We start from the raw sequence: 14650 nt of genomic DNA, 5'->3' as shown, positions 1-14650 counted from the left end.
AAACAAGCTGAGAGCCAAAAGTCACACACCAGTTCAGACAGATATTTGTCAGGCACTGTCCAATAACAGACATATAGATCACCCAGGTGGCCGTGATCTGCATTACTCAGCCCATCGCAGACTGGACCAATCAGAGCAGAGCTAGAAAACACTCATATACTTCCCATATGGGGGACAAAACATGCCTCAATGGAAAAGACAGCAAGAAAAATACTATATAAGAACATATTCAATCTTATACATTAAAATTCAATCATATAAAAATCAATAATAATACACAATCATCCAAATGAAACAATTATCTAATAATTGTTACTAACTATAATTGTAATAATAATTGAATTTAATAGTATTACTGGTTTGTATTGGTTATAATTATTGTTTCTAATGGTTAAAATAGTTTAAATGGTGATAACTGTTTGGAATTGATACATTGTTTAAATGTTAATAATAATTTAGAACTGTTATAATTTTATTTAATTGTAATAACAGTCTTTATTGTAATGGTAATAGTTTTCTAATGGCTGTTTATAACTGTGATAAAAATGAAATTTAAATGCAATGAGCATGGTAATTTAATTTTAAGAGTAACTGTTATTAATAGCATTTGTGTTCATGATGGTAAAAATAAATATATTAAATTGTAATAGTGTTTATTATCATAATAATTATATTTTTAATTGTTTATAACTGTAATACTGATGTTTTCAAAGGTAGTATTTGTTAATAAGTGTAACAACAATTGTTTTTAATGGTATAACTGTGTATAATTGAAATTATAATTATATTGAATGGTATTAAATGTAAACAATTACAATTTCTATTGGTTTTTAATTGTAATGATTGTTTATAATTGTAATAATCATTGTTCCTTTGGATGATTTAGTGCTGTGTTACATTTGACTGAACTGTTGTGTTCTTGTATAATCATTTTCTATAGATACATGTTTTGTCTTCCATATCTCAGCCAGTGTCGTCCAGCTCTTCATTCGTATACACGTCCTCCTCTGCGCACATATTTCTGTATTTGCGAGTGTTGCGTGTCTTACCCTGGCCATCAGCTCGTCCCATCGCGTGTTGAACGCGTCCACTTTTTGCTGTATCAGCTCATCCAGAACGCCGCCGTCCATCAGTGTCTGGGCCAGCTCTCGGATCTGGTTCCTGTTGTCCTCTGGGTGCCGCAGAAGAACCTCCAGACTCTGTGTACACACACAAAACGTCATCAGTCACACTTTCACAGACTTAATCTTTTGGGTTCTCAAGTTAAAACCCTCAGCTTGACGGCGGCAGTGGTATTGTGATACTGTTGTTGTTTTGTTCTGAGGTGACTCACAACGAGGGAGGAGAGGAAAATTGAAAATTATGCAGGGTAAGAGTGTGAGGTGATGACCTGCAGAGGCTAAAAGAGGTCAATTAGCTCTTGTCCGTCTGACCCCGGCGCTTAACAGCTTTTCACATCTCCTGAAATCCGCAAAAAAAAGGTCCGTGTGGTTGATCAGTTGGGCGTTTAGCAGAGTAGAACAGAGCTGAGTGGGCAGATATTTGCATTTTCGCTGCTCTGCACTACCTTAAACGACAGAATGCATCCTGGTCTCGAAGGCTTTAAGCTTTTTTTTTTGTATTGTTTAATCTCACCAAATCCCTGCATGCAACATCTAAAGCAATCTGCAGAAGCACACTTTAAGCAAATTAAGGAGTTGAGGTTAACACATAAGCCTTTCACTTTATTTCCTCATGAAGCCCGGTGTCTCTAATTGCGAGATTCAGCTTAATTTCCAGTGGATTAAGTTTATTTTGCTCTGTGTGGCCTCTGACATAGTCTCTTTCGTACTCTCCTTCATCAGATGAATACCAGAAGTACCTCACTGTGAGTGATTTCTCTACCCACTGCTGCTTCCTCTCATTAGAATAAAAACAAAACTCCCTTTTCTCCCCCTTTGGCTGTGATTTTGCTTCCTCCCATACTTCATCAAGTTCGTTTTTCTTTCCGATGATTCATGGAGTTGATCATATTCAGCGATTACCCTCATTTTTTTGCACTTGTTTTTGATTTGTGTTTCATTCTGATTATCTGTTGACGTGAGGTGTTTTTCTTCCTTCTGTTTTTCTTTCCTTTATTTTTTCTGTTTGTCACATTTGCTCAAATGGGTTGGCTGATGTCCATCTCAGGGTGGAAGTACTGGTTCTGCTCGGTCGAGCTCGAGGACTGCAGAGTCCTCGTAGTAATTGGTGACGAAAGAGAAAGAAATCGCTCTGAAGCCCACTAGGATCAGACTCCCTCCATGTTGAGGGTTGCCTCAAACTGTCAGGGAACTTCATGCAAAAGCTCACTGTGGATGATTTTTCTACAAACTCATCTTTGTTCAAAACTAGCACCACTAACAACATTCTACAATAAAAGCTCCTGTGGGTTTGCCAGTGGAAACCTTTTAGCTTTCAGCAGCAGGAAAGGTCCGGTTTGCATCAAATCACTGGTTTTACACAAACTTCCTGCGGTAATTGTGTTCACTGTTTGGGTTAATTGTACAGATTATAAATTGGTTTGGACTGTTATTGTAATGCACTGTATATCATATGAAATATCTATTAAATTAGCCAGGGGTCGCCACTTAACTCAATGACAGAAAAGGCATCGCTTTTGGAAAAAGATTGTGAACCATGTTGTTTTTCGCCCGCGCCTCTCAGATAACCTGTGCAGTAGCTTCACACAGCTCCAATTTGGCGGAACGCTCTCAGAACACAGCCAAATAAGGCCGGTGCATGGACGTACAAACTGGAACTCAGGAGTGAAACTAAACTCCAAACATCAGAGATTCGGCTTGTACAAAGAGCTGAACACAGAGAGCTTTTTGTCTCTAGTCTCCAGCACAGACACACATGAGTTCAGCTAATCAGTTCAGCTTTGGTCCGTGGGAGGAGGCGTCCCTGTTTGGCTGCTACCAAACCATAACAGCGCGGGCGGGCGGCTCATCGCGGACCCCCCCGCTGCGAGGATGCAGCGGAAGAATGCATGTGATCACCGCTTGGCTTGGCTGAGCAGAGCTAAACCGAAACGGAATAAGAATCACCCTGGCCTCCTACTTCACAGAGAGGAGAAACAAAACACACACACACACACACAACACACAACCCTTTAACATTCTTCCTTCGAGTCAGCACCCTCTACTCACATCCAGCGCCTCCTGCAGCTCCTCCGCTCCCCCCTGCAGGTTGTCCGTCTCGTCCAGTTTCTGCTCCAGCTGGTCCAGGAAGGCGTTCTCCTGCTCCAGGTAGGAGAGCAACTCGCACCAACACGCCCACACCTCCTGCAAACACACACACACACACACACACACACAAACACACACAAAATGATCAGGAAGTGCCAAAAGAGACAAAAAAAAGAGAGGATGAGTGAATAGAATAAGAAGACGGGAGAGGAAACCGTCACATTAACATCTGCTCAGCATCAACATGTTTGATGAGTTTGTATCCATCTGCGAATTAGCAACAGTTGCCTCTGTCTGGCTGAAGTGATTGAATTGGCTCTCTTAAATGCAAAATGAAGTGGGAAAAAAAAAAAAAAAAAGTCTCCTGAGCATTTTCACACAAACAAAGCAATGTTAAAAAAAACAACATTAATGCACCAACGACGGCGATGGTGGCGTCATGCGGTCTCTGGCATTATCAAGTGGACGGGCAGTTTTAAAATAGAAGCTTTTTCAAAATGTCAAAAGTTTCATGGCAAGAGGAAGCAAAGCACTCCCCGATGAAAAATATATCATAGGCTTCCTCTGCACACAGGATAACGTCTGAATGTCAAGGCTCCTTCCTACATTCCAGCACTCACATCGGTCAATAAATGTTACAGAGGGAGCAAAAGCCACAGTTGGTTGAGTTGCAAACAGAGCTCCGCGCAACTACCGGACAGTACTTTTTCTTACAGCTGAACCAATTAGAGGTTGAAACGTAACAGATGTAAAACATGCGTGTTGTGCTCTCGTTCTTAGCTAGATTACCTACTCGACTTGATGGTTAAGCGAGAACAGAGATGGTGTGTTTACTTTACAAAGTAGCGAGTCGTCACAAGGTGAGGAAAAATAAACTGTCAAAAATGACGAAATAATTTCATGATCACATCATGGCCCTCTGAATTGGAACTGAGGAGAAACATGGGATGCCTTCAGATACTCATCATGATATTCACTTCAGCTGCTTTATCAGAAACACTTCAGCAGGTGTTGCCACATGTACAAATTTAAATACTTGTAAACGAGAAGATGTGAGGGTGAAAAAACTCGCTGTAGATTTGATTATTCTGATTTAATTAATCTTACGAATGACATCCTTCACAGAAATCTGCTGAAATTCTGATGTTCGGGCTTTCCTTCATAAGAGAGAAAAGCTCTTTCTTTCATAAGCGTTTATTAAAACAGGCACATGGCGGAGCAGCTGTAACTTTATTCATTCTTTTAATCACTTGATAACACGGAGGAGATTTAATGATTACTGGTCCTCATTGTTTTTCTAAGCATCTGACAAGTAAGATGATACTCACATATCTATAAACTAAAAACATTTAGAACACCGTAGCCGTCCTCAGGGTAAATCCCGAGCTCCATCAGAGCTGTCAAGACATTTTTGTTTCCAATTTAATTTAATTTAAAAGAAATTAGTTTATCACACAATATTCACAGGAGTGAACACAGCTTTAGTAATTGTAATAACCACAAGATGGCAACAGGTATAATAATGAAAGCTGATTTTATTGTCCTATAAATTACTGAAACTAAACATAAACATAAACCTAACCCCAACCCAACCCGCATCCCTTTTAACCCCAACGCTAACTTTGACATCAACCCCAACTCAAAACTTGACCCAAACCCTAATCCTAACCTTGGCATCAACCCCAACCCCTATGAGTATGAGTTTCTTGTCTTCCTTTTCTTTATGATGAAACTTTGTATTGTGCTCGGGAGGAGGAACAGCTCGAAACTCTTTTTTTTTTCAAAGAGTCAGTTTGCCCAAATTATTAAACACGTTTTTTTTCTTCACTTTCCTGGATGGCAGTATCCGGCCATACATATGGTTTTAAGATGTCAATGTCTGAAATGTCTGCCCCAAAACCACAGAACACAGAAAGATGGACCCCATGCATGTATTCATTCATCTTGTATCCCTTTTCTATCACAGCATTTTTCAATAAAACCCCCAGCTCGAGCATTAAACATTTAAACGTCCCGTGTTCATTAAAATAGACTTGTTTTCGATTAGGCTCGCTCTTTGAAGGTAACCAGCTGACATCTAAAATGCAAGACAAGAGCCTGAAACGATGCTGCATGGCTAACCTCGCCCCACCTCGGCTCATCTATAATATACCGTCTTTCACACTGTCTGAAAACACTCATCTGCCCACACAACATGCCCTGCAGAGCTGACGTATGTGAGCACCACAGCCTGAGCCTTGACGCATATAAGGGTGTTTTTTTTTACCTCAGGTGTACACACACACTTTTGTCTTCAACCGCATGTCAAAATCATCCAATTAAGACTTCAAAATGACGTCAGAAAATTGAAGATAAAGTTCATACCTCCAGCGTTTTACATTTCCCATCCAGCCGGCTGCACAGGCGCTGGTAGTTGGCTGTCAACACGTCCAGTTCAGACCGCAAGGCGTCGTGGGCTGTGGGCGGAGCCTTGGCGATGAAACTGTTCACGCTGTCGGTAAGGAGTTTGACCTTGAGCTCTTTGGAGTGGACCTCTTCCTGGGCCCTCTGGTAGAGAGACAGACAGAAGGAGAAGTTAATAAAGCACCAGACCTGTCAAGGGTCCCTGAAACTTCAAAATTCCTATTTTCATGCTGAGGTTAAATAAGAGTAAAGCTCTAACGTGCACCACTGTTCAAAGGTTTGGAATCGGCTGCCATGGTCAGATGGCTGAGAGGACTAGTCTACATCTCTGAATGGTTTCTCATGCTTTCAAAATCATATTTTCAGTAGATGGGGAACAAAACACAGTACAAGAGTTCAACCAGACAAGCGAAAGGGCAAATATACCACTGAACAGCAGTTCAATAAGAAAGTAAGAAATCGGCAGTCCTTGATGAAAGAACCTGGAAGCTCCATGTCCTGTTTGACTGACAAGTGCACAGCAATGCCTTTAACAAGCTAGAATTAGTGGGCGTGTTGCTTTAGTTTAAACTTTAGTATAGAAACAGAACATTAGTCTAAGGTTAGCACACAGTTCATCACAGTTTAAACCTCTTCGATCTAACCACTGAGAAGGCTGCAGAGGCATCCTTCTGCTTCAATAAGGATTATTTCTTTGCCTTTATCTAGTCGGGAGAGTTTCACTGAGAGCAATGCTCTATTTTTCAGGAACGCCATGACAACATTCACAATACTAATACCTGGAAGCCGGCCAAGTATAACCACAGTTTGATCTGCCATCCAAGGGTTAGGGCACCTCATTGGTGGTAATAAGGAAGGTGCAATTGGTGCCTTTCACTTTCATTACCCCAGATTTATCCTGCTGGTCCTTCAGGTCAACATCTCTGTCAAGTCTTTGGCATTCAGGTCATCACCGAGCACCAGCTCTGTGGCCTGCTAGGTGGCTTTTAATCCATATCAGTCATTTACATTTTTCTGGACTGGAAATTCCTAAATTGCGGGGGTTTTCTCCCCTGTCATGCAACAATGTGGCAACATCCACATATAGAAGTCTATATCATTTAATCATTGATTGTAATTACTTTTGTTTTGGGGTCCAAATTATTACCTCAAACAAAGAGACTATGTTGTACAATTTGATGTGAATAAGGGGGTTTGTTTGGCCTTGGCGGAGGTATGCTCTCTACTGAGTTGGCTGTTTACAGTCATGAAATACAAGGAGAAAGGTTTGAGAAATGAAAACAATCCCTTTTGGAGCTTTTTCTTTTGCTGATGTCTCACCTTAAATGTCATGGTTTGCGTTTTTGGTTTAATCGTTTTCTGTTGTATTTTGTAGATTATTATCCCTGTGTGTCATGATTTTCTTACCACTTCCTGCTTTTGTCTTTTTCCTGCCATTTTTTGTTGTTTCTTTAGTCAGTCAGTTCCCGTGGATATAAACCTGTGTTTTTCCTCACTGTCTGGCTTCATTAAGACTCGATTTTTGTTTTTCAACCTGCCTGCCTTTGTGTTTTGCATTTTGGGACCTTTTTTTTTTTTATTCAAATTGTCCACACAAACTGGGGCTGAAAAACTGGAATGAAACCGGCATTGTGTGAAAAGGTCCTCAAGTTCAGCTGATTAAGCCCATGTGCATTAACAAACCCTTTTTTTTTTAAATCAATAAAACTCTGAAGAGTGAACGAAAGGAGAGACAGATGGCAGGAGATAAAGCGCAGGAGAGGGAAGGAAGAGAGGTAAGAAAGAAAGAGAGAGAGAGAGAGAGAGAGAGAGAGAGAGAGAGAGAGAGAGAGAGAGAGCTTAATGGATGGAGGGATGGATGCAGGAACAAATGAATCAATGTATCTTCTGTTGACAAAGCCAGCGAGTGTGAAGAGACAGAGAGACTGAGTGAACAAGTAAGCCAACGAATCAATGAATGAAGGAGTGTGGCTAATACTTTCCCGAACGACGGAGGGAGGGAGGGAGGGGGGATTAGGAGAATAAACGAGTGAACAGATTCAGGAACGGAGTTTCACTTTAAGAAGAGGAGAGGAAGGGGGGGGAGAGATTAGGACGAGCAAGCAGAGTGAAATCAATTTTTAATTTTCACTCGAGTCCCAAGTAAACTTTTTTCGGCGAGGAGGGGCGAATGGAAGGGGACGACCATTGCCAAGGCACAAAGTAAATAGTGCCATAAATTTACATCACAAATACATCGCATTAAAGTTATGAAAGCTAAAAAAGTGCGGCGGTGAATAGGAGAATCAATGCACTGTGATGGAAAATTGAGGAACGGAGCTGGGGATGAGAGTGCAGAGCGAGGCTACGGGAAGAAGATAAAGAGAGATGGAAAGAAAGAGAGGAGAGAGAGAAGAGATGATTATTTTTTTTTAACTCCAACAGTGAAAGGAGAGGCAGGCAGACGGGGACGTTATCGACCTGGAATTAACCGGGATCAAAACAGAGTGACAGAGAAAAGAGAAAGAACAGCCGCAGCCGCAGCCGCAGCAGCATCGAGTCGGTAAGAGTGAGACCATGGTTACCAAGAAAAAAACCTCAGATGTCAACCGAAGCTGAACACACACATAGTTCTACATATTTAGGACTAAAGCTGAGACACACAGGTGATTTAACGTGGCTCGGAGTGATCTCACCGGACTTTCTAAAGCTATGAAATCTATAGATCTTTTCAAAGCTGGCTAACAATGTTCTGAGGGACTGTGTGAACGGATTGGGATGGTGCGAGGCGAGAACTTGTTGAACTGTGTTTCGCTTCAATGTTTTCTTGATCTTCTTTTTGCCTACTTTCTGTGCATTCTACTTCATTTTCATTTTTGTCAAATTAAAGGGTAACTCCACTGATTTTACACATTAAAGTGTGTTTACAGGTCTTGGGGACAACTACATATGTGGAAAAAGAAGTATAAAAAATGTTTTGCTTAAGAGGAAGTTGTGTGCAATCTGATAAATTGCCTCAAGTGACATCACTCAGTGGACGAGATGGACTGTGGGTAATGTAGGCAGCAGCTTTTAATTATAAACACATTATTTGAAAACAAATTATCAAAATTGATACAACAGAACCTGAGACTTTGATTTATTTATTCCTTTTCAAAAAATTGGCACTTACATTACCCATAATTCAAATTAGCCACTGAGTGACATCACTGGAGACAGTTCGTCAGGCAACATACAGCTTCCTCTGGAGAATTTCATTAATACTTTAGTTAAAGGCCGAATACCAGTGAAACGAATGAAAGTTCAGACTTGAGTGCTAATTAGCAAATGCTAGCATGCTAATATAAAAACACACAACATTACACCCACTAAACATCACCATGCTAGCATTATCATCTTCAATCTGAGCATGCTAGCATTTTAGCTAGATTTTAAATTCAATCAGGCCACGTTAGCATTGCTTATATTAGCATTCAAGCCTGAGAGTTGCTAGCATGGCTGCAGACTTTTATGCTGTTATTTCTTCTTTGGTTCCAACCAATACCTTTACATTAAATTTAATTAAATTTACATTAATTAATCTTTTTTTTTTTTCAGTGGGAAGAGGAATTTGCTGTCTTTTTTCATTTACACTCTCAGTAATTATTCTCACATTGTAAAACTTGCTTTGTCGACTACCGCACTGAATTATGGTCATAAGCATAATTTGATTGGATTTCTGTCTCTGCCTCCGTCTCCTTCTCCATCTTACACTTGCACACATCCCCAGGTGCCAAACAACCTTATATTTCTGCTCTAGGCACACACCTTGAGCTCCTCCACAGCCTTGCGTAGCTCTTCGGGGGTTTTGTATGTGAAGTCTCTCTCAAGGTAGTCTTCCTCGGCCTGGTTGATCCACTCCTGCATCTCCTGCATCTCCTTCCTCAGGGCCATGGTCTTATCAAGTCCACCTTTCAGAGCTGACTTCTTGGCATAGGCCTTGAAGAGGGAGAGAAAAAATAAACACTCCATGTTACAAGGACACATGAGAGGAGGAACACACAGTTTCTGAATGAAGGTTACTCACCTGTTTGCAGACGTTCTCCCACTGGCCGTTGAGTTCGTCCAGCAGTTTCTGGATGTAGATGGCGAATGGCGGCTCAGCCTCTTTCTTCAGGTACACGCCCACTTCATTGATGCCGTTGACGCTGGGTTGGATGGTGTGGATGTCATTCACCAGAGCCTAGCCAATCAGAGTGCGGGGTGTAGGTTAAACAGGTAGAATTACGTCTGAACATGTCGCAGAGTGGATCGTTTTGGTTCTAACGAGAAATCTTTGGTGTTTTTCGATTTTCTTTTTTTTTACGAGCCGTCATGAAAAAGCGGTGTGTCCTCTCATTCCCTCTTCTTCCTTGAGGGATATTTTATGGATTCTTAGACATTTTATGAACTCTAAGGGGTTATTTTATGATTTCTCTGGGGCATTTCTATCTTGAGAACATTTTATTTTCATCTACTACTGTATAAACCTTCTATCAGCTGATCCCTTGATTGATGATCTTTTATTTCATTAAGTAACAAGTGGGTGACATTTACAAGATATAATGTAACCTAAGTTCAACCTACGCAGTGAAAACGTCAGGATGTATGGTTTCCTCACCGTGCACTGCTCCAGCTGTTTCTCCAGCGCTTCCGAGTCTCCCAGCGCGGGCCACTCCTCGTTCAGGAACACATCCACATCTGCCATCCACTTCTTTAAAGTCTTTACGTCATTCTGATGGAGAGACAGTTAAAATGTAAGTTGAGTTCACTTTGATTCTCAAGCAACATATCGCCTTCCTGCCAAACAGTCTCACTTCAAACTGCATCAGTTTGGCCATCAGTTCCTGGATTCTCTGTGCGTTGTCCGTCAGCGTGGTGCCAAGTCGTCTCCAACGGGCCATGATGGCGTCCATCTCAGTGCGGTACCTGCGAAAAAATATTAGAGCAGGTTTATTTCTTCACCCATCCATTATTATAGTGCCTGTATAGACCATTTCCAATGCATTTATTTATTCATTTTTTAGAGATTTTCCTATTTTTCTTTCTTTCTTTTTAATATTTGCCAAGAAAGTATGCTCCCCCCATTTCATCTGCATTCATCACAATGATAAATGAGGAGGTATGTTGCAGAATTTCACCAAACTACTTTCAGATCAGAAATCTATTAATGTATGACTGAAAACCAGCATAAAAAACATCAGATATCAGCAGGATTACTCCAGCAGGGAGTTCAAACTAGTGGGTCAGTCAAAAAAACAACATAAAAAAAAAAAAAAAAATCATTCCAAGCATGTTTTTTGAAGTCCCAGTACGACAACGTGCAGCTTTACAGCACAGGTAGCCTCCACGTACAGGTCTCTGTCCTTTGCTTTGCATGTCTGTTGACTATAATCGTCTTTCCAGTCCTTGCTGCTAGTAGCACAGCCTGAGGAAAAGCTAGCTCGCCCCACAGCACAAGTGTGATACAGCATATATTCACCTCGGTGTTTCTCACTCTTAACACTTTCAAATATTTTAAGCAGTCTGAAAAGGCCTCATGTGACTGCTGGTGTAATGCTCGGTTTGTATTTCAAGTCCGTCTTATAGTTGCCCAAAGCAAAAACTGTCCTAACGCCTCGACTCTGCCTCACTTTCAGATTTCAGATAGTTTCTGTCTCATCTAAACTCCACTCTGTTTACAGTAACTTTGTTTTTTTTCTAGTTTGGAGTATTGCAGAATGACCAAGACTTGAATCTGCATCAGAATGCCTTTTTGTTTCACCCTCTCTTCCAGTGGGCCACACAGCACGACATAATGTTTTTTTTCCACATGTCTTACTTCTGGCTGATGTCTGGCGGAGCTTTCAGGAAGACCTGCTCCACAGCTGAGGTCAGGTAGTCCACCTCCCCCTGGTGTTCAGCCAGAGCCACCTGGAGGGCCTGGAGGGGTGAAAGAGATGGAAAGATGAGGGGAAGAGGGAGAATTGTCAGCAACTTCTCTGCGTCATCAAAGATATTGCACAGAAATATCAGTTTTTTGGATGCGTAGGTTCTGAATTTGTCTCTAATGCTATTCATATTCATATTTTTGTGAGTCTAGCTACTAACAAAAGGCACAAAACACACAATATTTGACCTAAATTGATCAAATAATAAAGCCAAGATATGAAGTTATTACACAGGAATTGCAGACTCGTATTCTTGATTGTCAGGTTATCCTGATATCCCGAAAAAAAGAGTGATTCCTGCTGATTGTAACAACGTGTGTGCTTTTAAATTTGACTAAATTATGACTGTGAGAGGAAGCAATGCGATGCAAATTGTGTCAATCAGGTGAAGAGAGAAAAGGATGCTGCAAAAATTCAGGTGCTCATGCAATTATATCTGCTCAGGTCCCACTGTCTGTTCATAACTGAGAAACATATCCGTCTCTAATACACAGCCTTCTATGCCAAAATCAATTTGTTCAAATATATATGTTTGTGTCTGAGAAAATCAATCCTCATGCTGGCATTTCCTCGACGCGTTTATCAACAAGCCTCTGTAGAATCGCAGCAGGAAACGCGCCTCGCGATTTATCAGATCTGTCGCGTGCGCTTCCACACCTCATGAAAATGCCATGGAGCCAAAATGCTTTGGGCGGAAAAGTCATTTTATCAGCTCGTCTCTTACATTACACCGCACGGAGCGGGGGGTGAGGCGGCTGAGCAAGGGATGACGAGCCTGAGAGGCTGCCACTGTTAACATTTTGTAATGAAAGCCTTCTCATGCTGTTTGATTTTGCTTACCCCGCCATGCAGGATGAATTACAAGAGGATAGGTGAGGGAATTCTTTGGTAAACTTGGGGTGCAGGATTTTGGGGGAAGAAAGCCTCGTTCACACCAAGGTGGCTCAGAGGCTTAGTTAAGCTTAGTTCAAGCACAGCCCCTGGACAGGACATCCGTCAGTTACTATGGCTTACCCACAATCCTTCTGCTGCAACACTGAATCCCAAGCAGGGAGGCATTAAGGACTCTTTTTGCCCAAAGTTTCAAGGCTTTTCCTTTTTCTTTTCTTTCAGTGTTTTCATCCAGCTCAATCGAAGATTAAAATCGGTCCCACATTCACTTTCGAGGAGTGAGGTGAGGGAGCTCCTTTACTATTTAAAGGTCAAGAGTTGATACATCATAATGCCAATGCTAAGTTTTACCAGAAGACAGTAGAGATCCCATATTATGCTGATTTTTTAGCTTTGTCAGTTTATTTTTTGGTGTACACATTTTAGTGCCTGTCTCTTTAAGGCTCCCCACCTGCAAAGCCCTGTCTGCTCTGATTGGTCAGCTCTAACAGGCCTGAGCAGGCATTGGCAATTGTTTTGAAATCATCATCTCTGTCTGTGTTTTTGCAACGCTGGCGATGCTGGGGGCGTAGCTGAAGGCGGTGACTTTATAGTTATGACATTCCAAACTTACGGAAGTCCTGACAGATCGTTTGAGGGTCCAGTTTCTGTAAACAGGCTGTGTGTTTTGTGACAAATCATCGCTAAAAAAAACGTGTGTTCCAGTCCCCATGATGGGTAATGGCACCAAAACTATGTTGGATTTAAAGGGTAAATGGTAAAAAACAAACAAAAACTAAACAAAAGACGGCGCAATGGCTTACAATGATCGACAAAAAGATCTTTACTCTTACACTTTCACCTCTTCACTCACTGAAAACTGAAAACTGTAGGTTGCACTGGTGGACCCTCTTGGTGTCCCCATGTTCCACAGAATATCGCGGATAAAGTGCCATCTACTATAGGTTGCCCTTCGAGTGGACAAAACGTGGTCAGGCTCCCTGCTCTTTACTATAAATATATCTCAACTTTCTGTGTGTTCATACCCCATCGAATACAGCTGGTGTCCTTTATATGTTTTTCCCCCCTGCCCCTCAAACATGCTGAGTCCACCACTGGTAGTTTGAATCACATCTTAGCAAGAATAAGTGGGCTTGAGGGCTTTTTCTGCCTCTAATTAACCAAAATCAGATTCATGCTAATAATGTCATGAAGCTCTGTCACTGCTGGTTTCACTCCAGATATTGCCAGAGAAGGCTTTAGTTTGAGTTGCTGTAAGAAAACTGAAAAGAGTTGTGATAAGTGCTGCTGTCTGTAACAATCCATATGAGTTTAATTTAAATTGGGAGAATGAAACTCTTAGCGCTCGGTTTGAGTTTTTTGGCGCTACAGAACCATTAATTTGCACAGCAGCAGTAAGAAGAGGAGCCTCTTTCCTCACAGATGATCTTTGGCTGAGTACAGACACACAAACCAGACAGCAGCCAAGTGTTGTTTTGGCCTCTAGTCCAGTTACTCACGGAGTTAACCTTAATTAGCGACAGCTGATGTAACCTGCTGCCACCGCCGTGAGTCTTTTCAACTGGCTAGCCGAATGTTCTCTCCGCTGCTCTTTGCTTATGAGAGAGAGAGAGTTGGCGATTATGACTTGTATTTAGTCAAGCTGGACATGATTAGATTTCACTCAGTCTTAATGAGGACTTTGAGTGTTTCGTTATGAATAAACTGTGACAGATTCTATGTGCTCACTGTTTCTTGACTCTCTCCATAACCACTGTCTTTAACGTGTTGTCCGCTCCACCCAGGACTAGAACTCCCTTGATGTTTACCGCTCTGCTTTTAGCTCCTGTCCCTTTAAGAACCCCCACCCACACCTGAATACCCAGTCTACTCTGATTGGTCAGCTCACACAAGCCTGAGCCAGCACCACTCGGCATGTCCATGGTGAACTCGGTTTTGTTTTCAGCATCGAGTTAGCTTCACGTCTACCGTGAATATGGTAAAATCGTGCAAATGTGTGACGTTGTGATGTAATGAGGTCCAGAAGTGAAGGAACTGAAGACGGGGCTACTGACGAGGCCTTTCAGGAGCAGTGTTGGTGTCGGTCTCTTCCAATTAAGGTGGTATTTTTATTCAGACTACGCTATTACTCTGATTTTTAATGGCAAATTAGGGATATTGGTTCCGGGTTATTAATTGTGTGGATTTTCTGTGTTTACCACAAACCAAACAGTTGTGAGA

The 14650-nt window shown here is 41.6% G+C and overlaps 1 protein-coding gene across 4 annotated transcripts in view; it reads right to left on the bottom strand.

The window, feature by feature from the left end:
* The window catches only part of dmd (dystrophin), a 303308-nt gene that overhangs the window by 100370 nt on the left and 188288 nt on the right, over positions 1-14650 (bottom strand). For all 4 annotated transcript variants that reach the window (XM_030409547.1, XM_030409548.1, XM_030409549.1 and 1 more), the window contains 8 exons: positions 11431-11531; positions 10427-10538; positions 10231-10344; positions 9658-9813; positions 9399-9569; positions 5574-5756; positions 3171-3305; positions 1050-1199 (listed from right to left, as the gene is read on the bottom strand). In XM_030409547.1, coding sequence (XP_030265407.1) covers positions 1050-1199; positions 3171-3305; positions 5574-5756; positions 9399-9569; positions 9658-9813; positions 10231-10344; positions 10427-10538; positions 11431-11531 — 1122 coding nt within the window. The remainder of the gene's footprint in view (positions 1-1049; positions 1200-3170; positions 3306-5573; positions 5757-9398; positions 9570-9657; positions 9814-10230; positions 10345-10426; positions 10539-11430; positions 11532-14650) is intronic.

This window comes from Sparus aurata, chromosome 24 (assembly GCF_900880675.1).
Source record: "Sparus aurata chromosome 24, fSpaAur1.1, whole genome shotgun sequence".
Taxonomy (NCBI): domain Eukaryota; kingdom Metazoa; phylum Chordata; class Actinopteri; order Spariformes; family Sparidae; genus Sparus; species Sparus aurata.
This window is presented reverse-complemented; position numbering and strand designations above follow the sequence as displayed.